A 23,803-nucleotide genomic window follows, 5' to 3' on the forward strand; every position below is an offset into this window, starting at 1 on the left:
GTCCCGCTTCAGGTTAAAGTTTTTGGTCGAGGTAGTTTTTGATGAAGTTGAAGTCCAATCAACTTGAAACTTAGTATATATGTTCCTTATTATATGATCTTTCTAATTTTAATGTCAAATTAGAGTTCTGACCCCAATTTCACGGTCCACTGAACATAGAAAATGATAGTGCGAGTGGGGCATCCGTGTACTGGGGACACATTCTTGTTTTTTCTTTTTCCTACATGAATATGAGCAGATTAAAGTTCATTTAAAGGTTGTCAGTATGTATAGTTATAGATTGTTGCCGTCACTTGGAAATTTGTTGTTTGTCATCTTTACTGTCGAATCATAATTTCATCTTTCAAAAAAAAAAAATTAAAAATCAAAAAACTACATGGCCAAACCAGTTTTATTAAAAATATATATATTGCAGTGCTTTGCTTTTGCGCCAAAATAATCTTTCATTTGTGCCACAAACTATATTTCATTTGCACCAATAATAAAACCTTTCATTTGCGCCAATACATGTATTAAAGGTAAATATGCATGATACAGGTTAATACAGGTATTAATAAAAAAAAAGTTTAAAAAAAACACTTTTGATAAAGTTCTTGTTAGTCAAAACATATTCCTCAGAAATAAGTTATCATAAAACCATAAGTAAACCTTTCAATGAGTTTTTGAGATTATACTTTCTGCTGGTTTACCCCATGGTTAGGATTTTTCAAAGTTTTGATAATTGTTTTGTGTTCCATATCAGTTGTTATTCTGCCTTTACAAGTTATTCTACTTTGCAAGTTTTTTGGGACTCCTAAATGACTTGTCACAATTTTTCAGAACATCTGATGAGACTTATTTCCTTGGTTTGTCTCTAAATTGACAATGTCCATATTGATACATGTACATCTAAAATGTGACCACTATATAGATCTAAACCTAAGTGACTTTCAGTTTTGTATTTAGAAATGAGTATTATTGAACTGAATCAATTAATCAGGGGTAATACTCTGAGACAACTATTATTGTAGTCTCAGTAATACTGTATAAACAAATCTTTAATATTCACGATAGAGCAATGATTATTCCTTTCCTGTTATATATTACCTGTATAACCTGTAAAATAGCAAATGAAGTAGTTATTTTTTGGAGCAAATGAAATATACCCTTGTGGCGCAAATGAAAGATTGGGATTTTTACAAAAATTGGCGCAAATGCAATTCGCCCATGCTATCAAACGTTTGAAATTGCCACCAGAAGCAAATGTTAGTTTTGAAAGGTCAGTTTTTATCATGTATAAATCCAGCTTGTCAGATGGATGAATTGGCTTATAGAATAATGATTGTTGGGTGGCCATTAAAGTGAGTTTGACTTAAAGAGAAAACATATTTTGTGTTAGCAAGTTAGCAACTCCTTCTGCAGTTTTTGAACATGAACCTTCATACATTCAAGAATATTTGTATATATGTTGAAAACAAAATATTGTTACCTATCAAAGCCTAGAGTTATAAAGAAAGACTGTCAAAAACAAAGGACAACCAAAAGTCAAGTAGAATACTAAAACATGACTGGGGATGATCTCTTGTGCTCCAGAAGAGTTAGCAGATTCTTCTCCACTTTTTGAACCTGTAAGGCTAATAAATTAAGTTTTTCTGAAAAAACCCAGACCTTATCAGACAAACAGAACTTGATTGTAGCATGGAAATAAGGTATAGCATATGATATATTTAATACATAATGTCCTCATAGAAAGTCTACAAACCAAATAATGTTAACCTATCATATATACATGTATTAACTAAGGAACAGAATTCATTTTCATAAGTTTTGAAAACTGGCTCATTGCATGTATTCGTGTTTGTTTTCTGTAATGAGTTAATACTTCAGTTTCATTATGTATATCTGTTATATTCATTTGATAAAATTTACTGTTTGCTATAGCATTAATTGTTTTAAATAATAAGGATGTTCTTATCCCAAGCATAAAACATATCCGTATTTGACACAGCCTTTTTCAACTTTTGATCTTCAGTGCTGTACAACTTTGTACTTTTTTTCGCTTTCGATCTTTTATATCTGGGCGTTACTGGTGAGTCTTGTGTGGACGAGGCGCGTTTTTGACGTATTGAATTTTAAACCTGATGCTTTTTGTTATTCATTAATCATGTGTTTCTTTGTCTAATACGTTCTCCTATTTATTTGTATTGTAGTCCTGTAATATTATGTTGTCATTTCAATGTTATATTTAACATTGCCATTAAAGTGCGAGGTTTGGCATGCCACAAAACCAGGTTCAACCCACCATTTTTTCCTTTAAAAATGTCCTGTACCAAGTCAGGAATATGGCCATTGTTATATTATTGTTCGTTTCTGTGTGTGTTACATTTTAACGTTGCGTCGTTTGTTTTCTCTTATTTTTTAGTGTAATTTCATATTGCGATAAGACGTGTCACGGTACTTGTCTATCCCAAATTCATGTATTTGGTTTTGATGTTATATTTGTTATTCTCGTGGGATTTTGTCTGATGCTTTGTCCGTTTCTGTGTGTGTTACATTTTAGTGTTGTGTCGTTGTTCTCCTCTTATATTTAATGCGTTTCCCTCGGTTTAAGTTTGTTACCCCGATTTTGTTTTTTGTCCATGGATTTATGAGTTTTGTACAGCGGTATACTACTGTTGCCTTTATTCATCATGATCTTCAACCATATAAAGTTTGTTGTCATTCCACTTGGGTTAACATATTTGGTCCGTATATGTGCAAATTGTTAATACAATCCATGGCCTACTTGTCATCAGAAAAGGAAAAGATATGTTTGCCAGGCAAGACAATAAATTTGCCATGTTTTAATATTTTTAGATAGATTTGGGTTTAATTCAAAGTTTTGATTAGCTATAGTTATTTAAGCGCTTTGTTTTAGGTTTGATTTGCAAAATATTCTTGAAAATAATAAAGAGACATTTGTCAAATGTGTATCTGGTGCATCAAAGTTGGTACAGATTTAACTATTGTCATAACTAGTATTCCTTGACATGGTGGTATGGCAATAAATGGAATTATGCTCCTGATAAAACACGCTGACATGTATCCTTCTTTACTAATCATTGATATTATGTTGCTAGTCCTAAATATAAAGCTTTACTACAACTATCACATAACCTTAACAGGATCTAAGAAAATGAGGTAAAGGTCATATAAACCAAACAAGAAAAACATGTACTGCAATACACTAAATATAGTTGACATATTGCTTATAGTTTCTAAGAAACAAACTTAACCAAGAAAACTAAACATTAACTAATGAACCATGAAAATGAGGTCAAGGTCAGATGAACCATGCAAGACAGACATGTACAGCTTACAATTCTTCCATAAAACAAATATAATTGACCTATTGCTTAAAAACACAGATCAAAGCACCAAAATTTAACACTGGGCAATGACTGTGAAAATGAGGTCATTATTTAATAAAACCTGCCAAACTGACATGTACATCATATATAGTTTACCTATTGCATATAGTATTTCGAAAAAAAAAGACTGAAACTCAAAATCTTAACTTTGACCACTGAATCATGAAAATGAAATCAAGGTCAAGGTCAGATTACACCAGCCAGCTGGACATGAACACCTTACAGTCCTTCCATACTCCGAGAATATGCTAGACTTATTGCTTATACTATCTGAGATATGGACTTGACCACCAAAACATAACCTTGTTCACTGATCAATGAAATGAGGTAGAGGTCAAGTGAAAACTGTCATGGGTTTGAGGACCTTGCAAGGTACACACATACCAAATATAGTTAGTAATCCTATTACTCATAATAAAAGAGGAATTAACATTAAAAACAAGAATGTGTCCCTAGTACACGGATGCCCCATCCGAACTATCATTTTCTATGTTCAGTGGACTGTGAAAATGGGGTAAAAACTCTAATTTGGCATTGAAATTAGATTGATCATATCATAGGGAACAGTGTACTAAGTTTCAAGTTGATTGGACTTCAAATTAATCAAAAACTACTTCGACCAAAAACTTTAACCTGAAGCGGGACAGACTGACGCACAGACCAGAAAACATAACAGAATGCCCATAAATGGAGCATAAAAATCTAACTTCTTTTCAAGTAGTCACTGAACCATGAAAATGAGGTCAAGGAAAATGGACATGTGACAGACGGAAACTTCATAACATGAGGCATCTATATACAAGTAAAATCACAAAAATACTGAACTCAGAGGGAAATCATATCAGAAAGTCCCTAATCATGGCAAAATCAAATGACAAAACACATTAAAAACGAATGGACAACAACTGTCATATTCCTGACTTGGTACAGGCATTTTCAAATGTAGAAAATGGTGGATTAAACCTGGTTTTATAGCACTAAACTTCTCACTTTGTACGACAGTGTCATCAAATTCCGTTACATTTACAATGATGCTTGAACTAAACAGACATAATAAATAAAATAGTCAAAATATGGGTACATCAGTCATCATGGTGTTACAATTCTAAAAGAAACAATTTAACAGAACACAAAAGCATCTATCAAATTAAAAACACATTCATTGCTGTGTCTGACATATGGGTACAGCAGTCATCATCGTGTTACAATTTAAAAAAAAAAACAATTTAACAGAACACAAAAGCATCTATCAAATTAAAAACAATTACTGGGACAATGGTTCTGCTTCTGAATGTTTGGTCTCTGAAGGTATCACCAGACAAGTAATTAACCCTCCTGTGATGACTGATTATTGATTCCATCATTTTCTGTTAATAACTGTTGATAAAATGCTGAATAACTTGAAACACTAAGGCTTTTCTCCCTAAGCCATTGATGACATTGGTTGGATTTGGCAAAATATTTTGAAATTCCTGTGTTCAATGCTCTTTAAGTTCGTTTTTGTTCAGGCATTCTGACAGTAATTTGATTTGAGTGTGGTAACATGACATATCATTGATATTTGCTGTTAATTTATTGTCTAGTTTATGTCAATTTATTCAATATGCTTTTGTACCCTCAGTCATAGATGGCCTAAGCTAGATTTGAACCATAATTTTGTTAATATCTTTTGTCAATGCTTCATAACCTTGTTATTGTTTAGTTTCCAATTGTTATGATTTGCGGACTATTGACGAGTCTGAATTCAATTATTTTCATCAGGAGAAGCACTAGAAAATAATATATCCCAGATTGACCTTAAGTGTATTTTATATAAGGTTGTCAAGAGTCAGAGTAGTCTTTGTCTAGGTCTTCAGATAAGCTTGCATTTCAAAACGATCAAGTGAGATAAAAGTTCTTTTATCAATAACTCATGCACATATGTGTCAAGTTTTCCAAATGTGAATATCCCATACAGAGTTTGAAGAATTATCAACACTAAGTATTAAAGATATATAAATTTATTTCATATTATTCATCTATCATGAAAAGAAATGAATAGGAACAATACCTGTCAGGCAATTTGAATTGATTTATGGTATCTGTGGCATGATTAAATAAAAGATTTTGATGACCATGTTTGGTGCATTCCTTAAGTTTTTTGCTAAATTTGATTCTTCTCTTCTATTCATTCATCATTTTATTACAAATACATAAACAGTTGAATGCTAAGTGATAAAACTACCTGAAACTTTCTCTTGAGGCAGGTGAGATGAAATAGTATAAAATAATAGTTATAACATAAATATGGCACAAAGAAATGAAACTGAGGTAAATTTTGTATACAAAAATAATGTTAAGTGAGCTTAATCTGGACCCTGGTGACCTAAGAAATTCGCAGTAGGATTACACAATGTTTTCTACGGAATCACGTCTAGTTACATTATCAATATAGAAAATTCTTACACTTAATTTTTCAAAGAATCCAATGATCAATAAATTAATTAGCCCTCTAGCTTGACTAAACAAACAGTGTTTTGAGAATTTGTCAATTCTGACTAGAAAAGCAATGACTTTTATTTTACCTCCTTTTCAGAAGATTATCTAAAAAATCTTAAACTCCCAAAAATATCTTTAGAGTATAGGTAAGCACATATGAGTTATTTAGAAGTAGCAAAAATAAGTTTTCTTCAAGCAATGTCTAATGGTGTGGGTAATTTGGTCGGCATGGGGAATGACTCAGAAAATATACAAATAAATGAGCACAGCGAAATCTTTAAAACCAAACAAATCTGCATTAAAAGGAATAAATCTTTGACACTATTACTGGCAACAAAATATCTTTGAAATACCCCAAAAACAAACAATCCACTGACTTTTAATCCAGGGTTTACTTGAAAATAAATAACTATATCGAAGATCAAGGCACTTATGGTGTAATAGTGCAAACAAAATTGAAATACACGAGTTTAAAAGCATTGCTACTGCACATTTTAATAACCCTTAGTATAAAGTTTAACATATTCTAGCACATCTTATCAATAACAAGTTTTCAAAACACTTTTCTGGATGGATTTACATTTCATATTTCTTAATTCTTAACAAATTTTTATACAAAATGATTATAAAGCAATTTCATTTTCAATCATTTTTAAAAAAGATTACAGTGAAAATTACAAATAATTAAACATTATTGCAAAACGAAGCAAACATATAGTATACAATTATACAATATAAATGTCAATATAAAGACAGCAAGATATGTCGCCTGGTTTGCAGCAAAAGGAGAACCAGTTATTTAATAAACTCCCACAATACACCTATATATGGGAATGGACATCCTTATTTATTTACTTATAGACCTATTCAAAACCTAATACTGAGTGCTGTAATACTTTTAAAAAACTTAGAAGACCATGATTAAAAAATTAGGTCTTACAATATTAATACCAATAAGATTTGATAAATATAAAATTCCAAATATCAATGGATATAGGGAGATGTGGTGTGAGTGCCAATGAGACAACTCTCCATCCAAATAACAATTTATAAAAGTAAACCATTACAGGTCAATGTATGGCCTTCAACACAGAGCCTTAGCTCACACCGAACAATAAGCTGTAAAGGGCCCCAAAATTACTAGTGTAAAACCATTCAAATGGGAAAACCAACAGTCTAATGGTCTATTACTCAAAAAATCATAAAAAATGTTATAAAAAAAAAATTACAATTCAAAAAATAAAGTCTGAAGCAATTTTGGGAAGCAGAATATTTTTTTTTTCATGAATGTTGAATGTATTATACACATAATGGTGTATCATAAGCTATTTTTTTCTAAACTGGACTAAATCTTAACACTAAAACGAGGATGCTGCTGCCATCAGAAAAGTAATACCTATGCCTCACTCACTGACATTTATTGAAGGTGAAACAAAAAACATTGAAAATGCTAAATATGACAAGTTATCAGGAAATTTGTAAGAAAGTGTCAAACTGATATACAAAATACTATATAAAATAAAAAAGTCATTGTGTTTGCATTGAAAAACATATAAAAGACAAATAACAAGAAAATATTAACACTTATGAATTGTTCACAAAATTTTATATTTCATTTCCATGATGCATGTGCTTGAAGTAGCATCATATCTTTTAATGGACAAAATACATTCATTACTAAAACAGAAACTATAACATTAAAGATTATGGATGTTATTCACACAAAGGAGAGACAGTTAAACAAAAATACCATTACCATTAATTCTAATAATTATGACATTGTTATATGGTTTAAGTTATAACTATGATCATCTTACAAAGTATTATAATATTGTCATATACATAAAAGTATTCATTAAAATCTATCCCTTCATACCTCATGTAAAGCTAGTTTTTATCTCTATGAGAACATCATCTATTCCTTTGACCTTGTGACTAAGTTATTGCAAAATTACCATGTATAATCAGTGTATAACCATTTTAAACATGTCCTTAAAGAATTTTTAGTGACAAATTGTCTAAAGATTCTGTCATCCATGATTTTGAAATGTAAGGAGCTTTTAGCTGCCTTTAGACAAATTAAATATTATAAATACAAAACAGAAGTATGGATTTAAACTGAACGGATTGGCAAAATATTGAAAAACTATACATTATGTTTATACAATGCTTGATAGCATTAATTTAACAATTATGGCATCTATCAGATAGAATTGATCATGACAATAAGATATAAATGATTTTTTTTTAAACATTTTTTTTCAATTCAGAATAAAGCTGAAGTCTATATCATATTGTTCTTATTATGTATCACAGTAAAGAAAAAAAGGCTGCCATTGTTCAGGTAGGTGCTGCATAATGTATTATGTAATAGTCATGGACATATGCAAATATAGCAATAGGCTGTCCTAGAATCAGAGACAACCACACGGCCATGTTACCATACTTCTCATGACGACAATATTTGTTGACAAATAATGAAAACGGCACCTGAAAATATATTAAAATATATATATTTCTACATCTAAAAAAATGTTATATGCAATTACTAGATTATTATCATAATTTTTATGATGATTATGCTCTGGAACAAATAGAAATTAATAATCAATTCTTGATTATATACATGGATTAAAACTGAAGATTAATATTTCCTAGAGGCACAGCATTTAATAATGGCATATAAACAATAGATGTACCTTGGAAATTTTTTGGTAACCGTAAACACTCAAACGAAATATTATCAACTGAGTTCAGAGAATAACTAATTTAAGAAGTGTATATGAAGCATCGATATGGACTACAGACTTAGAAAATCTGAAATTCACTTGTCTTTTTACAAGTTGTCTATACTTAATGATGTGTCTGACTTTTCAATGCTCACTAGTTGGATCAAGCAATTTCACAGATATGAATATTGAATAAGTGAACAGCTCCCTCGATTAAAGTTGTTTTCACAATATATATATCCCTTCAGTCAGAAAAGTTTTCTGCACATGAATGCCAGAAATTAATTAAATCAATGGAAAACCATGAGTGTAAAGAAAACTTACCTGTCCCAACATAGCAGAGAATGCCCATACTCGGAACATTCTTAATGGTACACTGACTATAAACTGTAATAAAAGAAAAATAGATTGTTCAAAAATATTTTTCTTAGTGGAAGAATGAAAATAAAACATAAAATTGTTTGTAATACCAAACAAGAATGCACTCGATGAAGCTTACAACTACTTCAAAATTTTAAGTCCATTCAACATAGTGAAAACTTCCAATTATCAATTATCAGAAGAAGGCTCATACATTAAAATCATCATTCTGACGCTGCTGATACATATTTTAGAATGTTATAAATAAAATCTATGAATGAGTTACTTTAGTATTAATGAATTTGACAGCTAATGCCTCTTAAATATGCCCCTTTCTCAAAGACCTTTTTTTTTATCATAACTAAATCAGAAAATAAATGATATTAGATTGATGAAACCGTGGATACATTTAATCAAGTGTGGTATCAAACTTACTTCATGAAAAAATGCTGATAATGCAAAGACAGCCACTGAAGCAAACATTTTGGAATATCCCCTTTTTACCAGTGGTTTAAACAAATGTCTGAAAAAAATTACATCAACAGAAAATGATTCGCTATTAACCACTTTTTATAATTTAAATCAAAAACTGTCACAAATGTTTGTTTTTTTTTCCGGAACCAAGTCCGGTTATCTCAACCATGTGTTATATCCTATTCTCATTATTTTTAAATATTTTTTAGGAGTCTGGTATTAGTGGTGTGTGTAGTCTGTTGTACTCAACATATTTTTGGTAATTCAATGTAATTAATTTAATATTAATTTATCTAATAAAAATCCTGAATGGCATACCAAATAAACACACATGAATTTTGTGTAATTAATAAAAATTCAAATAATTTAGTTGTAATAGAAGTGTTGGGATCCTTTATTAATAAGTGTAGTGACAGTAAATATTTACTTACCTTACACACCATCTATGTACTGGTACATTCCAGGTTTTCCAGAATTTGTCTACTGTTTCTGAATTCCTGATAAAGAAAATATCAAATACCGGTATCAAATATACCACTCTTGAAAATCATATTTAAGAATAACAGGATACATTAGATCATGGTATAAAGGTCAAAGTAACCCTAATAACAAAGGTTACTCAAAATTTCTTTTGTGTGTAGAATAAAATGTTGAATATAAAAGACAGTAGGAAAATACCAAATGAATATTCAAACTCATAAGATGAAGACAAGTAGACAATGCCATGGGCCAACTGGATCCTGCATCCATGAGCTAACAAGGTCATTTAGCCTGCTTGAAATTATCAATTGTTTGATCCTATTCACATTATTCAATCATATGTGTCCACTTGATGTTTCAAGCATCTGTCGTTATTTTAATGTACATTATTCAATTCCACAACCAAATGTTTCGACATAAAAATTAGATAATACTTATGTTCCCTATTGGAATTTTGAAAACAAGGATAAAGATTGGAATCAAGCATATTAGTCAAGTGGTTACAGAAAACTCTTTTATAAGCCAATACATTTGTATGTATATATGTATAAGTTCACTAGCTTTAGAGAATATGAAAGTAAATGAAAATTTATCTTGTAATAAAAATACTATACCAATATTTGTTTCTGCCTTGTACATGTAAGTTACAACTTTAAAAAAAAAAATAGACTTGAAAGTTAGAAATTAATATGTTTATATGAGTGTTAAATTCTATTTTCTAAATAGCAATCTATTTTATTAATGTTTTTAAGACTTACCACCAATCTTTATAAAATTCTCTATCTCCAAATCTTAATATTTCTGCTATAACATTTAACGACGAATGGAAGAAGCAATAGAAAAATATCAACCAAATGATATGATTTGGTACCTGAAAGTAAAATATTGTTAATTTTATATGTGATTGCTATATACATTTATTGTTGAGATTTGCAGTTAACCAAATTTTGATCATGAAAAAAATCTAAAAGGTTTTGTTAAAAAACATTGATATTCAGTTTCACTGGGGCAAATATATTACATGTTTGTTAGATCCTAGTTAAACAAAATTAAATCATTACCTGAAAAAAACTGTTGGCTAAAGTTTAACCAGCATGTATTTTATATTGCTTTTAATATTCGTTTAGCAATGATAATACTCTAACAAGAGGCTCTCAAGAGCCTGAATCGCTCACCTGGTAAACAATGCCTTATTGAACATATTGAACCATGCCAGGCAAACATGTACAGCTAACAATTCTTCAATATTACAAATATATATGACTTACTGTTTATAAATAAAGAAAATGAGACCAAAACACAAACACTTAAAACTTAGCAATGGACTGTGAAAATGAGGTCAAGTTCAAATAAAACCTGCGTAACCGACATATAGATCATAAAATATTTTCATACACCAAATATAGTTGACCTAATGCATAAAGTATTAAAAAAATAGACCAAAACTAAAAAAGTTAACTTTGACCACTGAATTATGAAAATGAGGTCAAGGTTAGATGACACCTGTCAGCTAGACATGTACACCTTACAATCATTCTATACACCAATTTTAGTAGACCTATTGCATATAGTATAAGAAAAACAGACCAAAACACAAAAACTTACCCCTATGTTCTATTTAAAGTAAGGGCGGCCATGTTTTTTGACGGATCAAAAATCGAAGCACACACTTTGTGCAGGATAATCTAAGGAACTATCATGCTAAGTTCATCCAAATCCATTCAGTAGTTTCAGAGGAGAAGATTTTTTAAAGTTAGCAAATATGATGAACAAATTGTGAAAAATTGTCATTAAAGGACATTTACCCCTTAAGGGGTCAATTGACAATTTTGGTCATATTAACCTATTTGTAGATCTTACTTTGCTGATCATTTTTGCTGTTTACAGTTTATCTTTATCTATAATGATATTCAAGATAATGACCAAAAACTGCAAAATTTCCTTAAAATTACCAATTAAGTGGCAGCAACCCAACAATGGTTTGTTTGATTCGTCTGAAAATTTCAGGGCTGATAGATCTTGACCTAATGAACATTTTTACCCCATGTCAGATTTGCTCTAAATGCTTTCGTTTTTGAGATATAAGCCAAAAACTGCATTTGACCCCTATGTTCTATTTAAAGTAAGGGCGGCCATGTTTTTTGACGGATCAAAAATCGAAGCACACACTTTGTGCAGGATAATCTAAGGAACTATCATGCTAAGTTTCATCCAAATCCATTCAGTAGTTTCAGAGGAGAAGATTTTTTAAAGTTAGCAAATATGATGAACAAATTGTGAAAAATTGTCATTAAAGGACATTTACCCCTTAAGGGGTCAATTGACAATTTTGGTCATATTAACCTATTTGTAGATCTTACTTTGCTGATCATTTTTGCTGTTTACAGTTTATCTTCATCTATAATAATATTCAAGATAATGACCAAAAACTGCAAAATTTCCTTAAAATTACCAATTAAGTGGCAGCAACCCAACAATGGTTTGTTTGATTCATCTGAAAATTTCTGGGCTGATAGATCTTGACCTAATGAACATTTTTACCCCATGTCAGATTTGCTCTAAATGCTTCCGTTTTTGAGATATAAACCAAAAACTGCATTTGACCCCTATGTTCTATTTTAAGTAACGGCGGCCATGTTTTTTGACGGATCAAAAATCGAAGCACACACTTTGTGCAGGATAATCTAAGGAACAATCATTTTAAGTTTCATTCAAATCCATTCAGTAGTTTCAGAGGAGAAGATGTTTGAAAAATTGTTAACGACGACGACGACGGAAGCCAAGTGATGAGGAAAGCTCACATGGCCTTTTAGGCCAGGTGAGCTAAAAATTACAATTTTCCGGAAATATTTTGTTTGCTAATTTATTTATTTTTTTATCATCAGATGTGCCACCAATGAGATACATGGATGAGTGATCACAAGTATAGAATTTCTTCATCAGTACTTTTTATCTCCTGAACACTTACTGCTAATTTCAGTAATCTCTCCACCATTCTTGGGAATTCCAATTCACTTAAAGGTTTCATTGAATTGTTTACTGTTGGAATGATCCACTACAAAAAAAAATCTTTTAAAAATATCCATATCATAATGTGAACTTCTTCTGATGGATCTATCAACCTTTTCCGACATCTTTTTATTTTGTCAGTAGAGGCCTCAGTTGACTGAGTTATCTACAATAATCAATAGCCTATCAACAATCAGGTTGAGAGTTCACAACCCATTTGTGGCGTTAAGGTTTAACTTCTGTCTCATAATAATTTATAAAGATTAACAGTTTTCCTACCAAAGTTGTGTGATTTTTCTAAAAGTGCTTGTGCTTTCTCCACCAATGGAAACTGGCTGCCATAGTATATCCAAGAGTGTGAACAGTGGTGTTAAATACTGACAACCAATCAATTACATCTTTTAGTCTCTACCATACTTGCATTTCATTACAAAAGAATGTAACAGAAAGGAATATTTGGCTTAAAATTCATTTTGAACTGAAAGCTAGATAAGCTATCAAGAATTCAAAGACTAAAAACTAATTATGTGTGTGGATTTTACTGATGAAGTTATACACATGAGACTTACAAACAAAAGTAGTGTACTTATTATGTAGCTATATATACCTGTTGTATTAAGGCCATTATCAGCTGAGACAAAAAAATCTGAAACATACAAGGATATGGAAATGTAACAGTGAAAAAAACATCTCACTAAACTAAGTGACAATATTAAAGTTATATTACACATGCTTGCACAACAAACATTGTACTCACTCTACATTGAAAAATACAAAGAAGATGAAATAACAAGTGTGCACACACTGAAATGTCTCGCCTTCTTTACTAATCATTGATATTATGTTGATACTCCTAAATATAAAGCTTTATTACGACTGTCACATAAACTTAACATGAACCATGAAAATGAGGTCAAGGTCAGTTGAACCATATTCCAGGCAGACATGTACAGCTAACAATGCTTCCATACAACAAATATAGTTGACCTATTGCTTATAGTTTAAGAAAAATGACCAAAACACAAAACTTAACACTGAGCAATGAACTGTGAAAACCAGGTCAAGGTCAAATAAAACCTGCACAACTGACATATAGATCATAAAATATTTCCATACACCAAATATAGTTGACCTATGACATATAGTATTAGATAAAAAGACCAAAACTCAAAAACTTAACTTTGACCACTGAACCATGAAAATGAGGTCAAGGTCAGATGACATCTACCTGCTAGACATGTACACCTTACAATCATTCCATACAACAAATATAGTAAACCTATTGCATAAAGTATGAGAAAAACAGACCAAAACACAATAAAGGGCTGCGCTTGAGCGCATGATACGCCCGTTGCTCTTTTAACTTGTCTTTTATGCTTTAAATGAATTTATATGATCAACTAGAAATATATATACAAATCAAAAGGGATGTTACATTAATATATTCACCAAAGTTTCATAAAATCCCCCTTTTTTAAGTATAAAAATTCATTACTTAAGAAAATGTAAAATCTAAAATTTATAAAAATGGAAAGGGAGCTTATGTCAATAGATATAAACAATTTATCAAAGTTGCATAAAATTTTGTGAAAGTGTTAGTTATTGTCCCAAAATTGGAAAATCCCCCCTTTTTTAAGCATAAAAATTCATAACACGGAAATGTAAAATCTGAAATTTATAAAAATTGAAAGGGAGCTTACATCAATAGATATAAACAATTCACCAAAGTTTCATGGACATTGGTGAAAGCCTTTTTGAGTTATTGTCCGAAGTGTTGAAAATCCCCCTTTTTTTTATGAATAAAGCCCCATAAATCCAAAACTTAAAATCTGAAATTTATAAAAATTGAAAGGGAGCTTACATCAATAGATATAAACAATTCACCAAAGTTTCATGGACATTGGTGAAAGCCTTTTTGAGTTATTGTCCTAAGTGTTGAAAATCCCCCTTTTTTAATGAATAAAGCCCCATAAATCCAAAACTTAAAATCTGAAATTTATAAAAATTGAAAGGGAGCTTACATCAATAGATATAAACAATTCACCAAAGTTTCATGGACATTGGTGAAAGCCTTTTTGAGTTATTGTCCGAAGTGTTGAAAATCCCCCCTTTCTTATGAATAAAGTCCCATAAATCCAAAACTTAAAATCTGAAATTAAAAAAAAAACGAAAGGGAGCTTACGTCAATAGATATAAACAATTCACTTAAGTTTCATGGAAATTGGTGAAAGTGTTTTTGAGTTATTGTCCGAAGTGTGGACGACGGACGGACGGACAGACAGACGGACGGACGGACAACGGTATACCATAATACGTCCCGTCTAAAAGACGACGGGCTTATAAAAACATAACTATAACCACTGAACCATGAAAATGAGGTCAAGGTCAGATGACATCTGCCCGATAGACATGTACACCTTACAATCATTCCATACAACAAATATAGTAAACCTATTGCATAAAGTATGAGAAAAACAGACCAAAACACAAAAACTTAACTATAACCACTGAATCATGAAAATGAGGTCAAGGTCAGATGACATCTGCCCGCTAGACATGTACACCTTACAATCATTCCATTCAACAAATATAGTAAACCTATTGCATAAAGTATGAGAAAAACAGACCAAAACACAAAAACTTAACTATAACCACTGAACCATGAAAATGAGGTCAAGGTCAGATGACACCTGCCAGTTGGACATGTACACCTTACAGTCCTTCCATACACCGAATATACTAGACCTATTGCTTATAGTATCTGAGATATGGACTTGACCACCAAAACTTAACCTTGTTCACTGACCCATGAAATGAGGTTGAGGTCAAGTGAAAACTGTCTGACGGGCATGAGGACCTTGCAAGGTACGCACATACTAAATATAGTTATCCTATTACTTACAGTAAGAGAGAATTTAACATTACAAAAAATCTGAACTTTTTTTTCAAGTGGTCACTGAACTATGAAAATGAGGTCAAGGACAATGGACATGTGACTGACGGAAACTTCATAACATGAGGCATCTATATACAAAATATGAAGCATCCAGGTCTTCCACCTTCTAAAATATATAGCTTTTAAGAAGTGAGCTAACACCGCCGCCGCCGCTGGATCACTATCCCTATGTCGAGCTCGACAAAAACCTGTTCTAGATACCAATTTTTGTTACTTAATTGAAGTTTTTGGATTTAGTGGTGCCTAACAAACAGAGAAACTACTATATGTTTCAGCTAACAGCTGACGCCTTTTAAAGAATTTTTCTGTGATTTCACTCCTGAGTAATCGTCCCCCCCCAAAAAAGAACAGGCATCTGTTTTACACATAAAAATATCTTTAAATGTCTTCCTGGAAAACATATTTTGAAAATTCATAAATACCATTTCTATTGCTCTCTTCAGTAAAAATCTCTTCCTGATCCTCAGGGACCTTGGGAAATTCAACTCATAACATAAAGTGGGTGCACACAGGAAATAGTATAAATCTGTAATAAAAAATGTCTAGTCTTAAATTTATAGCATAGTGATCAATATTTTTTTGAGATTCCTAAATTATTTTGGATTTCTTTGGCCAAAGCAAACAAAAGACTTGTATCTTATATAAGAATGCTGGATTTTTTTTTATAAATTTGAAGTTTTTATTTTCATTCCTCACTAATATGACTGTTTTTTTTTATGCCATGGTATTTTTCGAATTGAATTTATTTGCGAGCAAGCTTCAATAATAATTACCTGTATAGTTCAGATTATCTGGATAATTGACAAGCATTGTCTCTGGTTTTCCATTTTCTGATTTGAGCACTGTAAGTACAAATGAATTCATTTACTCTTAATAACAAAAAGAATTTTAACACACAATTACATTCAGATCCAGGATTTAAACAAAAAACAGTTTTTGAAATGGTGGTTACCCTTTTAAATGACAGTCAGGAACTTAAGGGTCATCAATCTTAACAAGGTTAAATCAGAAGAACTATACCTGTGCTGAAAACTGAATATTTTGGTGAATTTACTAAGGTAAAGGATCATAACTCTGCACAAAATCATCAGACTGGAACAAAATTCCAGAAAAAACGTGTGGAAAACTTGGAGTCTAGTAAATCAGATATGAAATGTCCCTCAAAATATTCTGCCCTTGGTCACATATTTGTCTTTTTGACACATTCCCCATTTCCATTCCTAATTTTATTTTTAAGTTGGGTAACAAAGTTATGGCTTTACATGAATCTTACTTGATTCTGATACACTTAAAGATTTTCTTCTTTTAATCTTTGTATTTTCTGTCCTCTGTAAGCGGCACCATCTGTTGACACTGAAGTAGGACACCAGCTTCAAGAACATCACTGAGTACATCCCACATGTGATACAGGAAAAAACTACAAAATAAAAATTAGAATATTATACAACTAGTGATATGAATAAATCTGTAACCATAATTTTCACAAAATAAAGTATTTATAAGAATTAAATTTACCATATTGAATTATCTATGTAAACAGGCCTTTGACATAATTTTTCAATCAGTTTAAATGAGGTCTGGAGCTGGCATGCTAGTAGTCAGACTCTGACTCCTTTTAACTGAGTTTTACTGTGTGTCTGCTGTGTGTTTGTTTATTCTACATTGGCTAGAGGTATAAGGGAGGGTTGAGATCTCACAAAACATGTTTAAGCCCACCACATTTTGCACCTGTATCAAGTCAGGAACCTCTGGCCTTTGTTAGTCTTGTATGTTTTATAAATTTTAGTTCATTCATGTTTTGGAGTTTAGTATGATGTCCATTTTCACTGAACTATACACATTTTTATTTATGGATCAGCTGAGGCGCACCTCCAAGTGCGGAATTTTCTTGCTGCATTGAAGACCCATTGGTGGCCTTTGGCTGTTATCTGCTCTTTGGTCGTGTTGTTGTCTCTTTGACATATTCCCATTTTCCATTCTCAATTTTACTTATAACTTATATAAGATTTGGTTGCAGCATACTAAAGTTGGAAAGCAGAAACAAATTTTGGGAAATGCATATGTAGGTACAGACGGGCAATGGAAAACCTTGATGCCCCTCTTCCCAAAAAATAATATGTTTTTATAAAATGCATACTATAAACACCTAAAGATGGTAATAAAATTGTTGCTATAATAAATTACATCATAACAAACTCTGAGATATGGAACTAACAACAAAATCTTAGTTAAAGTCACACAATCATAAAGGTCTAAATTTAGTTTTAAAGATGAAATTGGAAAAAAATTACCAATCAGCAAGGAATTTACTGAACAAGTTTATTACCTGATTTGGAAAATAAAAGAAATAGATATCAAAATCCACCCTGAAAGTATTCTTACTAAATTAGCCATATAATGGCATATTGATTCACTTACTTGGATTAGGGTGTAAAACCAATATAACTGTACTCGGAATGAGTAGACATAATACCAGGTTAACAACAGTAATCCCAAATCCTGTGTTTTCAGATAACCATCCCTGTTAAACAAATGCTACATATATAATTGGCATTTACTGTAATTACAAGTCAACTGCTTTCTTTAATGGTTCACAAAAAAATAAACAATCAACCAATTTATCTTAGGACACAGCAATTAACAACTTCTTATAATAAATTGCATAAAGTAGTCTGCAGATGCAAAATAAAGTTTTAAGTTATAACTGAGCATTATTGTTGTTTACAGTTAATCTCTATCTATAATAATATTATTGGGCCAGGTGAGCTAAAAATGTTTCAGTCAAACAATTGCCTATCTATTGTTTATTTTAACATAAAATCATTTTATATCAATTGTAGATAATTTCTTCATTTCATCAAATTATTTTGAACTTCAGGTCTAAGAAGACAAATTCAATATGTAATTTGTAAAGTGAGCTGAACTTGCAAACTGCATAGTAACAAATATGTCAAGTTATATAAGTTGAATGGCAAACTACTAAGTAATTTCTGTAATAAATGCCAAATTGGGATATAATTTATAATCTATTGTCAACATGTTTAAGTGATTGATTTATGCACTTTACATGAAAGATATGTTTCATAAACATGACAAATATAACCATGAACTGCTTTTTGGCCATGAACTTTGTTTTATCAGTTTATCTGAAGTGGTGCAGACAGAAAACAAAGACTGACCTTGAGAACATTTGGCAGATAAAACATATATCCTTGTTTAGAATTTTAGGGTTACAAATTAAGTGAGAACTGTCTGCTTACAAATTAATTGTCAACCTTGTTTATATAATAATTGTCAACCTTGAATACATTAACTATAGTAATACATTTTTCTGTATGGATTAAAATATAACAGAAATCATAAGAGTGCCTTTCCACTTCCTTATACAAATGTTTTTCAAATCCTTCTTCAAACAATCCCTTGAGTGAAAAAACAAGAGGCTCCTCAAAGCCTGTATTGTTTTTCGTCATCACTTTAATAGTTTATTTTTCCTAAGGATGAATTTTCTTGCAGAATGTTAACAGACTGCCTCTTCAATTTTGGAGATTTCTGAAAATTTAGCTAATCAAAAAGATTATTGTTTTTCATAGCAACCATGTTTGTAATGCAACATTGAAAGGGTACATAAAAGTTTTCTTCCCCAATTTTTTTTGGATTTTGATTTTTGATTTTTAGAAGATTATAAAAAGAAGTATTCAGTGTGTATACATTTCATTTAAAATAGTTTCATCAACGTGAGAGTCTAATGGAATGCCTTAAAATCTGGTAAGCGATGCATCACAATTTGCAAACTGCCTGTTACAATTCAGGAACATGACATTGATTAATAAAAGGTTTGAAGAGATCTTCCCACAGTATATTTCTACGCATCGATTTTTTAATTCATTTTATTGTATGTTTTCAACTTTAGATGTTGCCTATTTTTAACATAAAGTGATAATAAAAGATAACATGACTGCCTTATAGGTGACCTACAATGAATAATCTTACAGTGTGTTTTTCTTACAATAATCACAACATTGTCAATAAACATTCATGTACTACTGTGGTTACAACTTGGTAAGATAAAAATGATATAATTTTAAGCTGCACGAAGAAAAAAACAAGCGTAAATTTAACTTTTACAGGAAGCCTACACACTGTCACTTAAATAGGTACAATAAACATAACTGCTGTATTGACTTAAACATATAGATAACAATATGTGGTATAAACGCCAGTGAGACAACTGTTTGACAAAGACCAAATGACTTAGATGAAAACAACTATTTACTTTTAACAAGACATAAGTAGAGTATTGCAGTTTTCCTATGGAAAGTCTAGATTTCAAAATTCTGCCTGTTTCTTTTCTTAATCTTAAATATAAATTTGATGTAAAAAATGTTTAAATGTCTGATAATTATGTGGTGTTCAAGATATCTCCATGAATGGTGTTTATTTGATACTTCTGTTTCTGTTGGGTCTTGATATCTTGAAAGACTGTTATACAAGTTTGTGGTGTAATGAAACCTCTATTATAGTTAGGCTTAGGGAGTGACATTCTTGTTCAAATTGTTCCATAAGTTGTGTTGCCAGTGTTTGAAACATGGTAGTTTAGTCTTTATTTTATACCCTTTATAACTGAGAAAGTACTTTTATCTATGAATGTATCGTACCATAGATTTTTAACTTTATATAACTGTTATCAATTGTCCTTAAATGACCATATGTCTTCCAATAAAATGCTTACTGACCTTGATCTTGACCTTTAAGAAAAATCACCTCATTGGTCAGGGGGTGACATATCAGTAAATGTGTGACAACTTATTTAGTACATGTAGTAGTTTTGGCATGTGAAGTAAATTCTAATCTACTAATAGTAACTCAGACTGATACAGAATAAAAATGAAATTGATAATAGATAAAGTTGGATATATCTATGTCTGGGTAAATCAAAATCCATTCAGTAAATATCATTGTACTTTTGCTGTTCATATAAATTTGAGAAATGGCTACACAAAATATAGGAAAGAAATTGTTTTTTTTATGGGTTGTACAAAAACTATCCAGTTTATTGGGAATGTCCCCATTGAGAGGTATTGACCTGTATTCTGAAATTCTTTATTTTATTATCTGAACACTTCCAACAAGACATTCAAATGGGTCAAACGGGTATATAAACACATGCATACTTATTCAAAAACAATATATTAGTAGTTTGAAAACACTTATTTCTACAAAAAGGGAGCTTAAGTTCCTCTGCAAATCCCCCAGTTGAAAGATTTTGAAAAGTTGTCAGATATGGCAAAAATAATCGGTTAACTTCTATAAGAGAGTCCATTATAATTATTTCTAGATTCAAACTTAATGCTTTTTTTCTGTTTTAAAAGCATCTTTCCAGTATTCTTTGAAATATGATGGACTCTGTCAGATAGACATGTACACCTTACAGTCATTGTATACCCTTAACACAATTGAGCTATAACTTGTAGCATCTGAAGAACTGAGCTAATCACAAATACTTCACATTTATCAAGAGCCATGAAAAGGTCAATTGTCTGCGACCTTGTGATACAAATAGGTTCTATGTTCTGACATTACAAAATTGAGCAATTGCAAACAACAGTTATATCAGCAATATTAATAAATCCCAAAATCTTAATTTAAACAACTATCTTTAAGATATTGATTTATGCACTTTAAGGGAAAGATTTATTTCATAAACATAACCATGAACTTGCGTTATCAGTTTATTTGAACAAGTGCAGACTGCATAGCCTTGAAAATATTTGGCAAATAAAACATATCCTTGTTTAGCATTTAAGGGTTACAAGTGTTAATCTTGAATACATTTACTAGTATTGGACTATACTATATATATCCTAGATACCAGTATTAAAATTTATGCGTCTGACGCTATTTTGTCTACAAAAGACTCATCACAGTGACACTTGTATTAAAAAAGTTAAAAGGCTAAAAAAAATTATGAAGTTGAAGAGTAATGACAAATAGAAATGTTTCACAAAGTATATTGGCATAAAAAAATATAAATATTTGATTTTGTTTCAAGATTATTATAAGAGTACCATTTTACTTCCTTATACAAATTGTTTTCAAAGTCTGCTTTTCAATAAATAACAGAATAAACAAGCCTGTAAGACTATTTGCACCCATTTCCTATCATTCAATTATGTATTAATGATATGAAGGTGTAAACATAATTTAAATATACATTTATATATAATATTATATAACTTTTCTTCTATAATTGTCTTTCCCATAGAAGACAATTGAAAAAAGAGAGTTGAGAGATACTAAAGGACTATTTCAACTCACAAGTCGAAAACAAACTGACAATGACATTGAAAAAAAAACCAACAGTATACAAAACACATCATGACCAAGCAACACATGGGTGATCTCAGGTGCTATCGAAGGGTACTTTAATGCTGCTCCACATTTGGCACCTGTCATGTTGCTCATGTGAAAGACTCTACATATTAATGTGTCTGTCTTCCAAGTTCCAATGCTTAATTTTATAATTACAACTCATCAATAAAACATTGTGTCATTTAAGAAATTTCTGGGTCCTGAAATGGTAACTTATTTTATTATCCCCCTTATGTCAATGATATGCATACAAGTATTTTCTAAAATAATTTTTGTACGATATCTAACTTGAATTAACTCAATGCTTTTCACAACAATTGTTGTAATTGTTGCACTAAGAGTCCAAAGGTTAGAAAGCAGATCATTATTATAACTATAATTTTGTTTTAATATACATTTTTGTGTACCAGTTTCTTTAAAATTAAGAATATTTGTTTGTTCATGCTTTTGTCCAACTCTTTCATATATACATCAATGCTTCCTATAAGACAGTCATGTTCAGTCCACTTGGTTCCTTTAAATACAAGACTTGGAAGATGCCATGCTCATTTTTATGTACAATGGCCCTTGTAACAAATTCTAACTGAAAGGTGTCAGGTTTGACCTTGAAGAATGTGTTTTATACACAAAATCATGTCAGATTAGGGATGTAAACTTAAAAATTTAAACAAATTTCAACCAGGAAATGATTGTCTAGTAAGTAACAGGTTCTTGCACATTATAGGTCCAATCCCTCCTTTTTATTTTATAGTGCTTGAAGAAGTCCAAAATAAGATACTAAATCCCAAACTACCTAATTTGTTCTTTTGAAACTAGCATATTTATTCAAAAATTGATTTTCTTCAATATTCTTATGTTAATACAATTGCCTGTCTCTAATTTCAAAGTTAACAAGCTATAGAATTATTACATCCTAACAAGAGTTGCTAAACTAAAATGTTAAGTGCAATATTTCATATCAACTGTTCACCAAGCATGACTACTTACTAAGAAACAAACCTTATCAAAAACATTGACCTGGTCAATAAAATGTTAAAATGAGGTCAAGTTCATGTGAGGCCAAGTTTCTAAAAGATATTTATACATGAACTGCTGATTTATCATATAAATTATATTTTCCCAGTGATTTTCTTGACTTTAAATTTGTAAAAATGACTGCAGAAACAAATGTTCAACATTGATGAAGGGTTTGCTGGGTTGAGCTTTATAGTCACTGACACATGCTCTACTGCTAACATAGACTATGGATTTAGGAATAAAACTAATACTTACTTTGGCCAACAATTTCTCGTTAAATAATGCTACAAGAGCAAAAATATTGGACCCTGAAAAATAAATTAATAATATTTAATTTTTAGTATTCCAAATTCAATTAATAAGGCAAGATTTCTTTCCATTTCATAATTCAATGGAAACAGGTCAAATTTCAATTGCTTTAAAGTACATGAAACATATAGTGCTTGGGTAAAAAATACTATTCCACTGCATGTTGATTTTGATGGTGAAATCAACATTTGATTGGTTGAAACTATCACACTTGACTTCAAACAAAACTTTAT

At 30.9% G+C, this 23,803-nt stretch overlaps 1 protein-coding gene across 2 annotated transcripts in view; it reads right to left on the bottom strand.

Moving 5' to 3' along the window:
• Nucleotides 1-5,373: 5,373 nt before the first annotated feature.
• Nucleotides 5,374-23,803, bottom strand: part of LOC143079694 (diacylglycerol O-acyltransferase 1-like) — a 28,029-nt gene continuing 9,599 nt past the window's right edge. For both annotated transcript variants that reach the window (XM_076255189.1, XM_076255188.1), the window contains exons 5-16: nucleotides 23,517-23,569; nucleotides 18,294-18,396; nucleotides 17,149-17,292; nucleotides 16,649-16,717; nucleotides 16,298-16,401; nucleotides 13,527-13,565; nucleotides 12,879-12,965; nucleotides 10,669-10,781; nucleotides 9,862-9,927; nucleotides 9,392-9,479; nucleotides 8,921-8,983; nucleotides 5,374-8,357 (exon numbers count right to left, since the gene is read on the bottom strand). In XM_076255189.1, coding sequence (XP_076111304.1) covers nucleotides 8,208-8,357; nucleotides 8,921-8,983; nucleotides 9,392-9,479; nucleotides 9,862-9,927; nucleotides 10,669-10,781; nucleotides 12,879-12,965; nucleotides 13,527-13,565; nucleotides 16,298-16,401; nucleotides 16,649-16,717; nucleotides 17,149-17,292; nucleotides 18,294-18,396; nucleotides 23,517-23,569 — 1,079 coding nt within the window. In that variant the 3' untranslated portion in view covers nucleotides 5,374-8,207. The remainder of the gene's footprint in view (nucleotides 8,358-8,920; nucleotides 8,984-9,391; nucleotides 9,480-9,861; nucleotides 9,928-10,668; nucleotides 10,782-12,878; nucleotides 12,966-13,526; nucleotides 13,566-16,297; nucleotides 16,402-16,648; nucleotides 16,718-17,148; nucleotides 17,293-18,293; nucleotides 18,397-23,516; nucleotides 23,570-23,803) is intronic.

This window comes from Mytilus galloprovincialis, chromosome 6, assembly GCF_965363235.1.
Source record: "Mytilus galloprovincialis chromosome 6, xbMytGall1.hap1.1, whole genome shotgun sequence".
Classification (NCBI taxonomy): domain Eukaryota; kingdom Metazoa; phylum Mollusca; class Bivalvia; order Mytilida; family Mytilidae; genus Mytilus; species Mytilus galloprovincialis.